The 19,494-nt window shown below is 44.1% G+C and overlaps 1 protein-coding gene across 1 annotated transcript in view; it reads right to left on the reverse strand.

Moving 5' to 3' along the window:
* The window catches only part of LOC139374128 (glycine receptor subunit alpha-3-like), a 127,410-nt gene that overhangs the window by 5,448 nt on the left and 102,468 nt on the right, over window positions 1-19,494 (reverse strand). The window contains exon 7 of the mRNA XM_071115127.1: window positions 777-991. Within this exon, the coding sequence (XP_070971228.1) occupies window positions 777-991 (215 nt within the window). The remainder of the gene's footprint in view (window positions 1-776; window positions 992-19,494) is intronic.

The following is a 19,494-nucleotide window of genomic DNA, read 5'->3' on the forward strand; positions in this document are numbered from 1 at the left end:
GAGAGTCACAGTCACACAGTCAGAGAGTAGAGACAGACTGACAGACGGAGACAAAGTCACAGTCACACAGTCAGAGAGCAGAGACAGACAGAGACAAAGTCACAGTCACACAGTCAGAGAGCAGAGACAGACAGAGACAAAGTCACAGTCACACAGTCAGAGACAGACAGAGACAAAGTCACAGTCACACAGTCAGAGAGCAGAGACAGACCGACAGACAGAGACAAAGTCACAGTCACACAGTCAGAGAGCAGAGACAGACAGAGACAAAGTCACAGTCACACAGTCAGAGAAAAGAGACAGACCGACGGAGAGAGTCACAGTCACACAGTCAGAGAGTAGAGACAGACTGACAGACGGAGACAAAGTCACAGTCACACAGTCAGAGAGCAGAGACAGACAGAGACAAAGTCACAGTCACACAGTCAGAGAGCAGAGACAGACTGACAGACGGAGACAAAGTCACAGTCACACAGTCAGAGAGCAGAGACAGACTGACAGACGGAGACAAAGTCACAGTCACACAGTCAGAGAGCAGAGACAGACCGACAGACAGAGACAAAGTCACAGTCACACAGTCAGAGAGCAGAGACAGACCGACAGATGGACACCATGTCTCCAGACAAAGGCTCCGTTAAGCAAACCAGGACAGTCAGTCCTGAAGAAGGGACACCTTTTTGGGAGAGCCCAGTGGTGATGCACACAACACACTCTCCTGCCAACCCACACAACCGCACCCCCACTCACACTCTCACACACTCTGCACCCCGACCCACCTTAGGTAGAGACGTTCTAGAACCGGAGCTCTGGGTGGTCATGGTGAGCACGGTGGTGATGCCCAGCGCCACCCTGGCGGGCGCGGCGTCCATGTTGATCCAGAAGGAGACCCAGGAGAGGATGACGATGAGGAGGCTGGGGATGTACATCTGGATCAGGTAATAGCCCATCTGTCTCTCCAGGTGGAATCGCACCTCGATACACGTGAACTTCCCTGTGTGGAGGAGGAGGAGAGAGACAGAGGGGAGGAGAGCGACTGAGACAAGCGCCTATGTTTCCTTTAATTCGTGTTAAAGTCTGCCTGAATCTCATACTTGGAAATGTACCGTGAAAATGTATAGGCAAGATGATCTCCTTTGGAGACTAATAGGTTTCTCTGTCCACCATATCTTACAGACGTCAGCCTTCCTCCTCTCATACACACTGTATACTGCACATGTAAACAAGCCCACACACAAACTGCACACGTTGGATTCTCACTAAATTCTAGCAACCCATATAATATGCAAAAGCCCGTGCTGTGGAGGAGTTGAAATCCATCTCCATGTTGTCGGTCCATGCAGCTGTGGTTATCTCGATCCTCAAAGCTCAGTGCATGGGCCTCAGATGAAAATGCCAGTCATGCTCTCTGCCTTTGATGCGTCAACGTTTTGTTAGATCTCCCCACCATCACACACACACACACACACACACACACACACACACACACACACACACACACACACACACACACACACACACACACACACACACACACACACACACACACACACACACACACACACACCCAACCCTCAGTTTATAGGTTACCAGTGCCACACTCAATACGGAAGTGGTCTGATGAGGCAGACGCCAGACTGTTTTTCTAGCACACAGACTGGGATATGTTCCGCTATCCAATAGCATTGACGAGGTTACCACATCAGTCACGGTTTTAATCAATAAGTGCATAGACGACGTCCCCACAGTTTTATTGTTTTATTTAACCTTTATTTAACCAGGTAGGCTAGTTGAGAACAAGTTCTCATTTACAACTGCGACCTGGCCAAGATAAAGCAAAGCAGTGCGACACATACAACAACACAGAGTTACACATGGAATAAACAAACATACAGTCAATAACACAATAGAAAAAGTCTATATACAGTGTGTGCAAATGAGATATGATAAGGGAGGTAAGGCAATAAATAGGCTATAGTGGCGAAATAATTACAATTTAGCAATTAAACACTGGAGTGATAGATGTGCAGAAGATAAATGTGCAAGTAGAGATACTGGGGTGCAAAGGAGCAAAAAATAAATAAATAACAGTATGGGGATGAGGTAGTTGGATGCGCTTTCTACAGATGGGCTATGTACAGGTGCAGTGATCTGTGAGCTTATCTGACAGCTGGTGCTTAAAGCTAGTGAGGGAGATATGAGTCTTCAGCTTCAGTGATTTTTGCAATTCGTTCCAGTCATTGGCAGCAGAGAACTGGAAGGAAAGGCGGCCAAAGGAGGAATTGGCTTTGGGGGTGACCAGTGAAATATACCTAATGGAGCGTGTGCTACGGGTGGGTGCTGCTATGGTGACCAGTGACCATAAGAAGGTATCCAAACCCCCCAAAAAACATGGATTATAGGCAATATCCACGCTGGGCTAAAGGCAAGAGCTACCGCTTACAAAGAACGGGACACAGACATGGCCCAGACAAGAAAGCCCGCTACGAGCTATGACTAGACATCAAACATGAAAGAGGACAATATAGGAGGAAGGTGGAATCCTATTACATCGGCTCTGACGCTAGTCGTATGTGGCAGGGCTTGCAGACGATAACAGATTAGAAAGGGAAACCCAACTAGGAGTTATAAAAGTTAAACGTTTTAAACAGGTAGACAAGGCCGCCGGGCCAGATGGAACACCAGGGTGCGCTATCAAAGCGCTCTCAAAGCGTACGAAGACCAGCTGCCAAGTGTCTTCATTGACATTCTCAATCTCTCCTTGTCCCAGTCTGTAATTATGCTTGAAAGGCTGGTCATAACACACATCGACACCTTCATCCCAGATACCTTACCCACTCCACTTCCTGACAGTCCGTCCACAGGTGGTGAGGGTAGGCAACAACACCACTCCACGCTGACCCCCAATACCATTATCAGGTTGGTTGACGACACAACGGTGGTAGGCCTGATCACTGACGGCAATGAGACAGCCTACAGGGAGGAGGTCAGAGAGCGGGTCAAGAGCTTCAATACAGCCCAATACATCACTGGGATCGAGCTCCCTGCCATCCAAGACCTTTGTATCAAGCGGCGTCAGAGGAAGGACTGAAATATTGCCAAAGACTCCAGCCACCTAAGCCATAGACTGTTCACTCTGCTACCTCTGACAAACGATACCAGAGCATCGGCTCTCGGACCAACAGGCTCCGAGACAGGTTCTACCCTCAAGCCATAAGACTGCTAAATAGCCATAAGACTGCTAAATAGCCATAAGACTGCTAAATAGCCATAATACTGCTAAATAGCCATAAGACTGCTAAATAGCCATAAGACTGCTAAATAGCCATAGGACTGCTAAATAGCCATAGGACTGCTAAATAGCCATAAGACTGCTAAATAGCCATAAGACTGCTAAATAGCCATAAGACTGCTAAATAGCCATAAGACTGCTAAATAGCCATAAGACTGCTAAATAGCCATAGGACTGCTAAATAGCCATAGGAATACTAAATGGTTAATTAAATGGTTACCCGGACTATCTTGCACTGACTCTATGCACACTCGACTATACATACACACTACTGTAAATAAACATTCACTCACACACACACACTACACTGACACACATCATATGCTGCTGCTACTCTGATCTTTATTTACTCTTGTTATTATCTATCCTGATACCTAGTCACTTTACCCTGCCTCCATGTACATATCTACCTCTAATACCTTATTATTATCTATCCTGATGCCTAGTCACTTTACCCTGCCTCCATGTACATATCTACCTCTAATACCTTATTATTATCTATCCTGATACCTAGTCACTTTACCCTGCCTCCATGTACATATCTACCTCTAATACCTTATTATTATCTATCCTGATGTCTAGTCACTTTACCCTGCCTCCATGTACATATCTACCTCTAATACCTTATTATTATCTATCCTGATACCTAGTCACTTTACCCTGCCTCCATGTACATATCTACCTCTAATACCTTATTATTATCTATCCTGATGTCTAGTCACTTTACCCTGCCTCCATGTACATATCTACCTCTAATACCTTATTATTATCTATCCTGATACCTAGTCACTTTACCCTGCCTCCATGTACATATCTACCTCTAATACCTTATTATTATCTATCCTGATGTCTAGTCACTTTACCCTGCCTCCATGTACATATCTACCTCTAATACCTTATTATTATCTATCCTGATACCTAGTCACTTTACCCTGCCTCCATGTACATATCTACCTCTAATACCTTATTATTATCTATCCTGATGTCTAGTCACTTTACCCTGCCTCCATGTACATATCTACCTCTAATACCTTATTATTATCTATCCTGATACCTAGTCACTTTACCCTGCCTCCAATACCTCGTACTTCTGCAGAGTGATCTGGTACTGGTCCTCCCTGTATATAGCTTCATTATTGTGTATTCTATTCCTTTTGCATTATAATTTATGTATTCGGCACATACATGTGCAGGATACAGGATACATGGCCACTCTTACTGACAGTTGTGGCTGCTTGGCGTGATGTATTGTTGTCTCTACCTTCTTGCCCTTTGTGCTGTTGTCTGTGCCCAATAATGTTTGTACCATGTCTTGTGCTGCTACCATGCTGGGCTGCTGTCATGTTGTGTTGCTACCATGTTGTTGTCATGTTGTGTTGTTACCATGTTTCTGTTGCTACCATGCTATGTTGTTGTCTTACGCCTCTCTTTATATAGTGTTGTGGTGTCGCTCTTGTCGTGATGTGTTTTGTCCTATATTTGATTTCGTATTTTTAATCCCAGCCCCCGTCCCCACAGGAGGCCTTTTGGTAGGCCGTCATTGTAAACAAGAATTTGTTCTTAACCGACTTGCATAGTTAAATAAAGGTTCAAAAATAAATCAATAAAATAGGAGGTGAGTGGTCACTTTTCCCAAAGCACGCCCCTGGGCCTGTACTCCTACGTATGTGATCAGCACATGCACCCAATGCACTCTAGTAAACAACACACAAATACTCACAATTCACTCAAATGTATGTATATCCAATGGACTCAAATAAATATATGAATCCAATGCACTGAAAAGAATGGATAGAGTCAATGCATTGGAATGAATGGATAGAGTCAATGCACTGAAACGAATGGATAGAGTCAATGCACTGGAATGAAGCCATTTTGTCCGTAAAGTAAACCTTTGACATTTGAGATAATGTATTGCAAAGGATTCCGCCAGCCTCAATATTTCCCTTGAGAATAAATCCCTCTAAAATAGTTGCTTTGAAAGGATGAAGTCAGTGAGGTTAGTGAGCAATACAATGCAACGACCCACACAACTTTGAAGAAATGCCTTCCCTACTGTAGTGTTAGTTTACTGTAGCCTAACAGACAAGGGCGTCATGTACCCCAAACATCTGAGGGGGCACAAAGTACATTGGATGGCTGGTGGGTGATCTGGAGGGGTCAAGGCCCCCCGGTCTGTGAGTTGGTGAATTTTGCAAAAAAAACATCCTGAAAACATAATTTTCCTGCAATTTAAAGCCACACTCATTATACCTAAAGGGATACTTTGGGATTTTGGCAATGAGTCAGCTTAAGAGGTATGCTTAGATATCTTTATCTACGTTGTCAGAGTTAGATGAAGTCATGGATGCCATTTTTATGTCTCGGCATCCAGTAGGAAGGAAGTTAGAGGTAGTTTTAAGAGCCAATGCTAACTAGCATTAGCACAATGACTGGAAGTCTATGGTATCTACTAGCATGCTAGCAGTTACCATAGACTTCGTTATTGTGTTAACGCTGCACTCAAAGACATAAAAATGGTATCTACGAGTTAATCTGACTCTGGAGAAGTAGATAAAGATATCTAAGCATACCTCTTGAGCTGTCTGTATCCTCCTGACTACTTAAAACAAAAATATGAACTAAATATGCTTCTCTACATCTCTGCTAAAAATCTGGGTAAAATATTGAAAAGAATGTAAGTCTTATTCAGTACATTTAGTAACTGCTTGCTTTCTAAAGTCTAACAACCTTGCCAGCAGGCCAGCTAAGATAGTTAGACAAGCTAGCTACTCTAATTGGATTGATAGCCTGAAATGGCTTCTTGATAGCTAGTCATGAGGTTGGGAGATTGGGAACCCATCTGGGCTAGATGAAACCAACTTGAAAAAATTGCTAGGTTACAGAGAAACAACAACAAAATTCCACAAAACATTGTGTATATTTTGTATTTATTTAAACAGGACAAATCTGAGGGGGCACATGCCCCTGTGCCCCCTATGGGCGTGACACCTCTGCTAACAGTCACACAGCAATGTACTTGAAGCTCTTTGAACAAAGTCACTCTGCTCTCTTTGAAAAGAGTGAGTCTCAAATTATAGAGATTTGAACGAGAGAGGAGGAGAGGAGGTGTGTGAGGCCTCTGCTGCAGCTGTCTGTTTCTTTGCCCTCTGCCGCGGAGGCTTCAAAACATATTTGAACAATGGCTGTCTCTCCTGAAAGACAGAGAGGGAGAGCTCCCAGAGTCTCTGTCTGTTTGTGCACCGTCCCCGTGAGAGCAGCGCAGAGTTAGAATCCACAATCAGCAAACACACAGAGGCAGGCAGGCAGGCAGGCAGGCAGGCAGGCAGGCAGGCAGGCAGGCAGGCAGGCAGGCAGGCAGGCAGGCAGGCACACACACACACACACACACACATACACACACACACTGCACATATACTGTATAACTACACATACACACCAGAGGAGGCTGGCGGGAGGAGCTATAGGAGGATGGCCTCGTTGTAATTGCTGGAATTGGATAAATGGAGTCAAATATGTGGTTTCCATAGGTTTAATACCGTTCCATATATTCCATTCCAGCTATTACAATGAGCCCGTCCTCCTATAGCTCCTCCCACCAGCCTCCTCTAACACACACACACACACACTCTTTCCTGAGCCCTGCAGGCTGACAGAGCTGTCAGCATTGAGGCAGTGACCTGACCAGAGGCTCCAGCACTTCTAGAGACTAACTGAAGAGGAGGACGGGGAGGTGTGTGGGTTTGTCTGTGTGTGCAGCCTGGTCTCATAGTGTCCCAATGTAAACCTGGGACACTGAAATTAGTATGATATGTTACGTTTGGTATGGTTACATAAAACATTTATTTAAGGAAAAATGTAAAAAATGTATTTAAGGAAAAAATGAAAGTCAGGTGGTTGGTCGGGGTGGATGAGTGGGTGTATAACGCGAATGTCTAGCAACCCAAAGGTTGCAAGTTCGAATCTCATCACAGATGACATTAGCATTTGAGTCACTTTGCAACTACTTAGCATGTTAGCTAACCCTTCCCCTAACCCAACACCAAAACTCAAACCTAACCTTAACTCTAACCCCTAACTCCTAGCCTGGCTAACATTAGCCAGCTAGCTGACGTTAGCCAGCTAGCCAGAATTCACAACATATCATAGGTTTGGCAGATCGTAACATATAGTGCGTTTTGCAAACTTGGCACATATAATACGAAATTGCTGTTCCTCTACCCAAGAAGGCAAAGGTAACTGAACTGAATGACTATCGTCCCGTAGCACTCACTTCTGTTATCATGAAGTGCTTTGAGAGACTAGTCAAGGATCATATCACCTCCACCTTACCTGTCACCCTAGACCAGGGGTGGTCAAACTTTTTGGCTCAAGGGCCACATCGGGATTTTGAAATTCAACGGAGGGCCGCATTTTTTTTTTATGTCTCGTGGGCTGGATTGAAGTGCCCCCCTCCTTGCCCTAGACCCACTGCAATTTGCAATAGGTCCACAGACGATGCAATCACCATCACACTGCACACTGCCCTATCCCATCTGGACAAGAGGAATACCTATGTAAGAATGCTGTTCATTGACTATAGCTCAGCATTCAATACCATATTACCCTCCAAGCACATCATTAAGCTTGAGGCCCTGGGTCTCAAACCCCGCCCTGTGCCACTGGGTCCTGGACTTCCTGACGGGCCGCCCCCAGGTGGAAGGTAGGAAACAACATCTCTGCTTCGCTGATCCTCAACACTGGGGCCCCTAAAGGGTGCGTGCTCAGCTCCCTCCTGTACTCCCTGTTCACCCATGACTGTATGGCCATACACGCCTCTAACTCGATCATCAAGTTTGCAGACGACACAACAGTAGTAGGCTTGATCACCAACAACTACGAGACAGCCTACTGTATATGGAGGAGGTGAGGGCACTCGGAGTGTGGTGTCAGGAAAACAACCTCTCACTCAACATCAACAAAACAAAGGAGATGATCGTGGACTTCAGGAAACAGCAGAGGAAGCACCCCACTATCCACATCGATGGGACAGCAGTGGAGAAGGTGGAAAGTTTTACGTTCCTCGGCGTACACATCACAGACAAACTGAAATGGTCCACCCACACAGACAGTGTGGTGAAGAAGGCGCAACAGCGCCTCTTGAACCTCAGTAGGCTGAAGAAATTTGGCTTGTCACCTAAAACCCTCACAAACCTTTACAGATGCACTATTGAGAGCATCCACCACCTATCACCACCTGGTACGGCAACTGTATCGCCCACAACCGCAGGGCATTCCAGAGGGTGGTGCGATCTGCACAACGCATCACCGGGGGCAAACTACCTGCCCTCTAGGACACCTACAGCACCCGATGTCACAGGAAGGCCAGAAAGATCATCAAGCACAACAACCACCCGAGCCACTGCCTGTTCACCCCGCTACCAACCGAGAGACTGAAAAATAGCTTCTATCTCAAGGCCATCAGACTGATAAACAGCCATCACTAACACAGAGAGGCTGCTGGCTACATACAGACTTGAAATCATTGGCCACTCTAACATATAGTAATAATGATGTTTACATATCTTGCATTACTCATCCCATATGTATATACTGTATTTTATACCATCTACTGCATTTTGCCTATATCGCTCTGTCATTGCTCATCCATATATTTATATGTACATATCCTTATTCCATCCCTTTACTTAGATTTGTGTGTATTAGGTAGTTGTTGTGGAATTGTTAGATTACTTGTTGATATTGCTGCACTACAAGCACAAGCATTTCGCTACACTCGCAATAACCATGTGTACGTGACAAATAGATGATGGACATCCACAAAATAACACATACTATACAAAATGTAACATATCATACTAATTGGAGTGTCTCGGATTTTCTTACAAAATAATACAAAATGCTCTAAGACCAGGTTGGTGTGCCCATCTGTGTGTGTATGTCCATCTGTGTGTGTCTGTTCTGGAAGTTGACAGCACCTTGCCACTCACAGGCATTAATTGTGATAAGCTGTCAGTGCAGGCTTTGGGGTGGACAATGGAGGAACAATTTATTTAAACCAGTTTTGTAAATCAGACATCATTGTACATGGACCGGATGGACGAAAAGAAAACTCACACTATTTGCCTCTGGATTTCGGCTCATTTCAGGGATGGTTGACCCTTTGAATCGGACGAGCAAGAAAATTTCCCATGTTATTTTATTACATAAAATGTAATTGTCCATTAGCTTGGTTAACTATGACTGTGTCCCAAATGGCACCCTATCCATTACATAGTGCACTACCAAGCTCTGGTCCGAAGTTGTGCACCACATAGGGAATAGGGTCTTTTGGGACACGTCCTGCCTCACTGATATCTGTACCGAATAGATACCGTTATTAATTTCTCACACTAGGACTCTGTTGTCTCTTGAGGAATATACTGCAATAATTCTGAATGAATTCCATGTCCAGCTGGGTTTTCAGGACCAAACGCCACGTAGCCCTTAATGCACTTCTCTAGTCCCACGAGTCACTGCTATAACCTCTACACCACATGACGCCGCCCTACAACAAAACACCCACAAACGGCTCCTTCTGCTCTACACTCACTCTCTGCTGGGTTCTGATCATATCAAATGTCTTCCTTTCCTTTCATCCTCTTCTCTGACTCTTTCTGCTCCACCGTTCCTTCTCTTTCTGGTCTAGGTCTCTGAGGGAGAGGAGGCATGCAGTAGAGATGTGTGTGTGTGTGTGTGTCAGGCCGTGTCTAGACTTGACAGTTCAGGCAGCTTCAGTATTCTGATCATGGAATTCCAAACACGTCGTGCATCTTCACCTACTTTGAAATGTGTCTACCGTATCCACGGTGTGTCCGGATTCCCTTTCCCTGCGGTATATTCAAATGCCAGTATGTATTCTACAAATGGTGGAATAGGCTAAATATGATAATAACACAACAACAACTGACGGCAGTAGCTAACTACTGTAGCTAACTAACCAGCTAACCTCTGTGTCTAGCCAGAAAGCTAGCAAGCAACACTAAAGGGATTGCAAATGGGTTAGCATAACTCTAGTAAAACAAAATATATATGTTTAGCTAGCTGGATAGCATTTCCTCCAACGTTATAATGAAAAGGTGTCTCTCGGTCCAAAAACACACGTTTTCTGGAGACTTGTGGGAGGAGTGCTGATGATGTCGCCCACTGTATGCACTTTCGGTAGCCTGATTGCATCCAGACTGAGGAGAAATGTGTACACAATGCATCCCTGACCACCTCCTGAAGTGATCCGTCAGATCTGAACACAATCACACCACAAAGCCACTTTTGTGCATCTAGACACGTCTATTCAATGCGGTCTTCACGTTCTGATAGCAGAAGTCGCATGTAAGTGTTGGGTTGCTTATCTTTCCCCCACCTTCTTGGTTGTTCTTTGATCGTCTATGAGTGTAGACACAACCTCAGTGTACTAATGTGTGGGTGTGTGTGTGTGTGTGTGCGCGTGCGCATGTACACATTTGACTATTACTGTGAGTTTCCAAAAGCACTCAAAAGAATAGTAAACCAACAAAAATTCAGAGAAGTGAGGACATTTTGCCAGTCCTCACTTGTAAAAATGCTATTTTAGTGTTTAGAATTAGGGTTAGGGGTGAGGTTTAGGGTTAGGCTTAGGGTTTGGTGAAAATAGAAGTTTGAATGGGTATCAATTGTTATTCAGCACTGAGTATACCAAACATTAAGAACAGCGGCTCTTTCCATGACAGGCTGACCAGGTGAATCCAGGTGAATGTATTGATTGATTGATTATTGATGTCACTTGTTAAATCCACCAATCAGTGTAGATGAAGGGGAGGAGACACGTTAAAGAAGGATTTTTAAGCCTTGAGACATGGATTGTGTGTGTGTGCCATTCAGAGGGTGAATGGGCAAGACGAAAGATTTAAGTGTCTTTGAACAGAGTATTGTAGTAGGTACCAGGCGCACCGGTTTGTGTCAAGAACTGCAACGCTGCTGGGTTTTTCACGCTCAACAGTTTCCCGTGTGTATAAAGAATGGTCCACCAACCAAAGGACATCAAGCCAACTTGACACAACATGGACCAGCATCCCTGTGTATACTAAGTGTGTGTCGTATATGTAAGTGTGCAATCACAACAAGCCAAGGAGTGCAGCCAGTCAGGCAGCTGGGAGGCTAGTGTGTAAGCCCCATAGAGCAGCGTGTCTTAAAGTATGGGTCGTGACGTAAAGTTGGTCGCGTACCTGTTAATGGTGTGTCGCGACGTAAATGTATCATTCTTTCATTCATTACTGGAATTGATTTGGCCAAGTGCAACTGCACTCTCGGTTCAGTGCGCTCTCTGCTCTAGTTTGACAGCTGTGCGAGAGGGAGAGGGAGAGGGAGAGGGAGATGTAGAGGGAGATGTAGAGGGAGATGTAGAGGGAGATGTAGCGGGAGAGGGAGATGTAGAGGGAGATGTAGAGGGAGAGGGAGAGGGAGATGTAGAGGGAGATGTAGAGGGAGATGTAGAGGGAGATGTAGAGGGAGAGGTAGAGGGAGATGTAGAGGGAGAGTTAGAGGGAGATGTAGAGGGAGATGTAGAGGGAGAGGTAGAGGGAGAGGGAGATGTAGAGGGAGAGTTAGAGGGAGATGTAGAGGGAGAGGGAGAGGTAGAGGGAGATGTAGAGGGAGATGTAGAGGGAGAGGTAGAGGGAGATGTAGAGGGAGAGTTAGAGGGAGATGTAGAGGGAGATGTAGAGGGAGATGTAGAGGGAGAGGTAGAGGGAGATGTAGATGTAGAGGGAGAGGTAGAGGGAGATGTAGAGGGAGAGGTAGAGGTAGAGGGAGATGTAGATGTAGAGGGAGATGTAGAGGGAGAGGTAGAGGGAGATGCCCCTGTGCTTTGTGGTTTACCGGAAAAATCTGTTTTTATTGAAAATCATTTCGCGACCCTCACGCTGCGGCGCTATGGTTCAAGCCACTGACTTGTTATTCCCACACGCCTTCACTCACCGCTGTCATGAAATGGACTCACGCTAGCCACAAGTTCTGACTGAGCTCAATCGTCATGAAACGCAAATACAGTGATGAGTTTTGTCTCTTTCATACAAACTTTGAGGAATAACGAGGAGTGCCCACAATGTGTTTTGTGTGTGGAAGTGCTTAGTAATGAGTCTCCCAAAAGGAACAAATTAATAAAACGACAGGTCCTGACCAAACATCCACAGCATGACGGTAAAACCCAGGGAGTTCTGTCAGAACAGGGCATAATGCTTCAGGAAACTGTGCTTCAGGAAACAGTGCTTCAACAGTGGAAAAGTAAGTCAACTAACAAGGCATTGTTGTCATTTAATAACCGGTGATGATAAGCAGAAATAAGGGAGTACTATCTACCATAGTAGTAGATGTGAGTTCATCTTTCAAACAATCCCCTGGCCTTGTAACGTTACACAGCTAATAGCTAACGTTAGCCAAATCAAGCTAACTAGCTACTGGTATTGCAACCCTAAGAAACAATACAGATGAAGATGAACAATTTAGGCCTACTGTACATTTTACTGTAGAAATGATTGTTGAAAACAAGTCTAGGTTGAACTGTTGCTGTTACAAGTAATCATTTCTATTTTGAACTGGAATGAACTGATTGAAGCAAGATGCTTTTTGGGGCAAAAACTCACTCATTTCTGGGTTGTTCATCTGCAGCAGGAAGCGGTCTCCTGCCTGACTGAGAAAGCAGTAAGATGTTCTGATCCAGTTTGGCACCACATATGCAAGTCGGGGTTCTCAAGTACAGAAACAGTGTCAGTGCTGTGCATGACCTCAGTGTTTCACTGTCAAAAACTGAGCCCAGAATAGGCATGCTTGTTGAAAACTTCAACCAGCAGCACACCTCTCATTAAGACTGTGTGTATGTGTGTGTGTTCTGTTATACATCTGTGTGATGTGATCAATCAGTTTATTTCAGTTCAGAATGAAATGATTTATTGTATTTAACAGCAACAGTTCCAACCTGGACAGATATGTAAGAGTATTTTTAATGGGGAAAAATAAACATGAAAAGATTTATGGGTATTTCATTGCTTTTTGTTTTTGTCTATATTGCATTTTTTTTTAGGCATAATGGCAATGAAATGTACCGATATTTACGTATAGTTGCATATTTTCTTAAGCTTGGGTCCCAGGAAAACACAGAATTTCTCATTTGGGTCCCAGGCTGAAAAAGTTTAAGAACCCCTGCAATAGAGGATAACACTCACATGCTGTACTGTAGTCACCAAGCATAAGTACCCCCACTGCCTGCTCACACTGTCACATTCACTGTCTTCAAACTCCCTGTCATAAATGAGCCAATGTAATTCCACATTTTTAATAAAGTGAAACCTTCACAAAAAAACACAGGTAAACAGAAACCGACTGTGACGCAACCGTGGCGCACACAAACACACACAGAAAATAATTACCCACAACATTAGGCGGGGAAAAAGGCTGCCTAAGTATGATTCCCAATCAGAGACAACGATAGACAGCTGCCTCTGATTGGGAACCACACTCGGCCAAAAACAAAGAAATAGAAAACATAGAATGCCCACCCAAATCACACCCTGACCTAACCAAATAGAGAAATAAAATGGCTCTCTAAGGTCGGGGCGTGACACACACACATAAACAGGACACACAGGAAGAAACCAAATAATATACAAGAAGTGCTGCTGATTCTGCATCCTGAATGGCTTGGCTTGGCCGGTTTTGATGCCTACTCTCGAATTGCGTGGGTCAATGCCCCTGTGACACCAGCGTGGAGACCCTGTGGCCAGTCAGTTTGATTGACAAGGCTGACTGGTATGCTATGCTAGCCTATGGAGAGTGGTCTATAAGCACGGAGCATTGAACCCATCAGTAGAGTACATTTTCTCCGCTCTGTCTCCCTTTTCATAAACACATATCACACTGGCATTCACCAGAGCCAGACAGAGCACAGCTGTTGCCTCAGTCAGCATCCTTCATGACTGGAAAGAATGGAGGAAGTTGGCCTTGGAGTTTAAATTGAAGATGTGGGGAAACAACGTCTCTCTGGTTGGCTTGGGAGAGTGGTTCAGGCAAACAGAAGAACTTTGACACAGAGGTGTTGAAGAAGAATATAAAGATGGTCTGCATTCTGGTGCTCTGAGAACGCATGTAGGTTTCGGTTAATGAAGTTAATTTTTATTTATTTAACCTTTATTTAACTAGGCAAGTCAGTTTAACTAGGCGAGTGAAGCTAATATGGAAGTTAACTTCACAGAGAGTGAAATGACCTATAGCCAAAGTTATTCATCTCCATCGTCTCTCATTAAGGATAATGCATGACTGTGTCTAATCTTTCCATCAATCAGATCCACAGCACTTCAGAAGCTCTTTCAGTAACTGTACAATTACAGAAAATGAGGCCATGAGAATGGCAGACAAGGCCATCACAGATCAATGGGCCAAATCAAATCAGTGTGTGTGTGTGTGTGTGTGTGTGTGTGAGCGCTCGAACGCTGACTGCAGTGCGCTCGACCCTATCATGTGTGTATGTGCCTGTGTGTGCCTCTGTCGATGCGTGTCTGTGTGTGTGAGTGTGTGACCCCAGCCATGCCATCTCCTCTGAGCTGATTGACAGAGTGTCCATCTCTCCAGAGTGACCCAGTGAAATGTGAATTATTGATCTCCTGTGGGATAAAATGCTGCACACCACCTGGACACTAAATCAATGGCAATAAATCAGAAAGAGCACACACACACACACACACACACAGAGACACACACACACACACACACACACACAGAGACACACACACACACACACACACACACACTGTGTGGATCTCAATCAAGCAGAAAGACAAGCCTCGACCACATTGAGGGTCACAGAATGACAGTCTGAGACTAGGGTATGTCTGGAGAGACCCTTTGGATGATTGGACTTTGATATTGAATGACTTTCATGTCTGTGGATGCAAGTTGAGTACCACGGTTTCAGAAACAGCTGTGGAGTTGAATTATGAACAGTAAACTTAACTGTACATATTCTGTGTAAATAAACAAATACACTGAGGTTATAAAACATTAGGAACACCTTCCTAATATTGAGGTGAGCACCCACCCTGCACTCCCTTTTGCCCTCAGAACAGCATCAATTCATGGGGTATGGACTCCACAAGGTGTTGAAAGCATTCCACAGGGATGCAGGCCCGTGGTAACTCCAATGCGCACCACAGTTGTGTCAAGTTGCCTGGATGTCCATTGGGCGGTGGACCATTCTTGATACACACTGGATTTTTTTTTGGCGTGAAAAACCCAGCAGCTTTGCAGTTCTTGACACACTCAAACCTGCGCGCCGGGCACCTACTACCATACCCCGTTCAAAGGCACTTAAATCTATTGTCTTGCCCATTCATCCTGGCACACATAAAAATCCGAAATTCTGATTATTGTGTAACTGCTCTTTCAGATTGTAATGGGAACCTAGGCAAATTCTGGAAAACTGTCAAATCCCTGAAGAGTTCTACTTCCTCCTCTCTGCCACAACAAATGAATTCACTGGCCTCATTATGAAAAAAAAAGCCATAGTTGATGCATTTATTCAACCTTTTATTTAAGTGGGCTATCTCTTTGAAATAACTTCTCAGCCTATTCACAATTATACTGTTGTGGATGCTGACAAGGGAAACTTTCTGAATAATCAGAGAAATTATAGTCAAAGCTTTTCTTTTAGTCCATTTATAGAAAAATAATACCTGGATATTTTGCTGGCAATAGATAACAAAACAATCCACAGGAGGCGACCAATTTTATCTTTTTTACCCCCTACAATGTAGAAAATAGTATGAGTAGGTGGGTCTACACTTTTGACTGGTACTGTAAATATCTCACACAGGGCACATTTGGAAAAGAGACCTAGGTGTCAATGTCTTCCCTGTCCAAATAAAGGTTAAATAAAAAAATAAGCATACACAATTCATGTCTAAAGGCTTAAAAATCCTTCTTTAACATGTCTCCTCCCCTTCATCTACACTGATTGAAGTGGATTTAACAAGTGACATCAATAAGGGGTCATAGCTTTCACCTGGATTCACCTGGTCAGTCTGTGTCATGGAAAGAGCAGGTGTTCCTAACACTTTGAACACTCAGTGTATACTGCCCACAACTGTTTACAGCCATTCACAGTGCAACCAAACAAACATGGCAGGGCTCCAATGCTTGGCACCAAAACACAACCACCACACACGGCTTCCGCAGCACTACCTCGGCACCCCCTCCTCTCGCTTGGTGAAAAATCTAATGTTTTGTCTCTGTTGACTAGACTGACACGTTTCCACTGACGATGATCAACCATCTGCAGCAGACGGTGTTAGACCGACAATAGTGAGTTGAACTCCATAGAAACAGAAGTGTCACTCATCACAGAACGTCAACATGGATGGGAATATCAGTTCTATTAATCATGGGTCTAGAATTAAAACCCCGTAGAACAGTAGGAAATCAACACTGACTGCATTCCAGGGCCTCAGCAGAGATCTAGGAAATCACCCCCACTCCCATCCGCAACGTCTATTTACTTGCCACATATCCTTTTAGAAAGATCATGAGACAGAGAGAGGGAGATGACTCTACCCTGGACATAATTTACAACATTAACAGACGCCGAGGGAGGAATGGCAGGGTCCAAGCGCTCCACTCCCATAGCAGAGAAGGAAAAAAAAAAACACAAGCAAAACAAACCTAATATGAATACGTTTGTGACATTGGTTGTCACGATTCGTCATCACAGGATGACACACAACCTCCGTTAAACCGTTAAAGAGGAGAACATTCCCTTAGATTGAATGACAGTACGTTTAATCCGTTTTGTATGCTGCCGTTTGCAACCATAGAGGAAAATAATGTAAAAACACCCTTCTATCTAACCTATACATTTATTCAGATCAGAGCCACTTATAAATCAGTACATTCAACTAGATGAACAACCACAGGCCATCACAGTCACTGCAGACTGCTTTACATATGTCTCTTCAATTTCTTATTCGCCACCTTCCGTGAGTTTTACCCAGGGTTCATAGGGAGCTCAGGGCCCATGCTACTCCAGATACAGATGTTGGATCTTAATTTGACCAGAATTGTCACAGCAAAATAATCCTGCAACAGGATCACTGGCTGACTGCTTCAGGCTGTACGATGTGACACAAGCATTATATCGCGAGAAGTCGGATCAGCTTACTGTATACGCATTATATGTCCATGTGTAAGAGAGAGAGCGAGAGAGAGAGAGAGAGAGAGATTTAACTCCACCTATCTTAACCATTATTTAACCAGGAAGATGGTTAATCCCTTGTGGATGAAATCCTCTTTTACTAGGAAGTTGACAAGGGAAGGAGACTAACCAAAGGATCCAACACCTGGTAGATGAATCACCACAATGTAGACCAGGTGCGCAAAGAAGATGGAGGAATGGTCAATCAGTTGGAATGGCACTCAGCTCAGCTGGAGCTGGATGGACTGAAGCGTTCAAATCTTATAAATAGAGTTCCACAGCAATGCAGACTGGCTAGGGGCCATGGTACCCTATGGGAGTGTGTCCAACCCTTTTGTGAAGCCTGGCCCCACAGAATTTAATGTTGAAGCATTTTATCTCTCGCTGAGGGAGATTGGTCAAATCCTGCCTGGGTTTGATCTCACCAGGGGCACTTTAGACATCAATGGGTGAGGGGGAAAGAAAGCCTCTGGAGAATGACGTCTGGGTTGTGTTCACTAGGGCAAGCCATAGCAAAATATTTTTCAATGGTTTGCAACGGAAACCTTGCAAAAGTTGAGGTAGGTGGTGTATGTTTTTGCCAAGGTCACTACTGTCACTGTACCAGACAGATCTAAGTGCATTTAGTTTGATCTAACACTCAGATAATGGTATTTAACATAGTCCTTCTCCTAAACAACACATTTCCTCCATTCTAAACACAACCTGAACATCAGTTGTCTGGTATGCGGTATTTTCCTTAAATCAGTTATGCAGGGCTCTGTGCATCGCCATCAACTGGTCCAATCAATAGGTGTTTTGCAAGCCCCGATTCAACTATAGCGAAGAGGGTTGTGGAGGGGCACCCACTGGTATATGTTTGACAGACAGTCGGTTGCCCCATGGGACCTCAGCACGACATACCTGGGGCCTCCTGTCAATGAAATTCAGTCAATAAGGCTGGGACTGTTCTGACCTGGTATTGCACTCCCCCTCTCTCTCTTAGTAACAACAGTGAATTCGTATTCAGACCCCTTGACTTTTTTCACATTTTGTTACGTTACAGCCTTATTCTAAAACTGATTAAATAAAACAATTTCTGCAGCAATCTACACACATTACCCCATAATGACAAACGCAAAAATAGTTTATTCAATTTTTTTCCAAATTTATTACAAATAAAAAACAGAAATACCTTACTTACATAAGTATTCAGACTTGAAATTGATCTCAGGTGCATCCTGATTCCATTATCATCCGTGAGATGTTTCTACAACGTGATTGGAGTCCACCTGTGGTAAATTCAATTGATTGGACATGATTTGGAAAGGCACACACCTGTCTATATAAAGGTCCCACAATTGACAATACATGTCAGCGCAAAAACCAAGCCATGAGGTCGAAGGAATTGTCCCAAGAGCTCCAAAACAAGACTTTGTCGAGGCACAGATCTGGGGAAGGGTACCAAAAAATGTCTGCAGCATTGAAGGTCCCCAAGAACACAGTGTCATGACGTTGGCCTGTGGGTGAGGTTTATGACCCCCACCCCCCAATAAATACCTTTTTCCCTTTCCTCTCTCTTGACTCCACAGAAGGACTCTTGAAAAGCTTTTGTTAAACATAGAGAGTCTGGGAACATCAAAAGGTGGGGGGAAAGGAACCACATTTCGGTAATCCAACCAGCTGAAAATATGCGTTGGTACTTACAGAATATGATGACAGATCAGATGTCACCTGATACATTATTACTAATGATAGGATGACATAAACTGTATCTTGGAAAGTCTACACATTATAGTTATCAGATTCACATGGAATTGTTGTGAAATTTAAATGTTTAAATATGAAACTATTTGTGAAAAGATTAAATGTAATTTTAGCTTCCAAATGAGAGAATTGGGTTTTCATGAGTGAACTATGCTCAACTCAGTGGCCCTGCCCATGTGAACAGACATTGGTTATAAACTATGAAACA

Source organism: Oncorhynchus clarkii, chromosome 19 (genome assembly GCF_045791955.1).
Source record: "Oncorhynchus clarkii lewisi isolate Uvic-CL-2024 chromosome 19, UVic_Ocla_1.0, whole genome shotgun sequence".
Classification (NCBI taxonomy): Eukaryota; Metazoa; Chordata; class Actinopteri; order Salmoniformes; family Salmonidae; genus Oncorhynchus; species Oncorhynchus clarkii.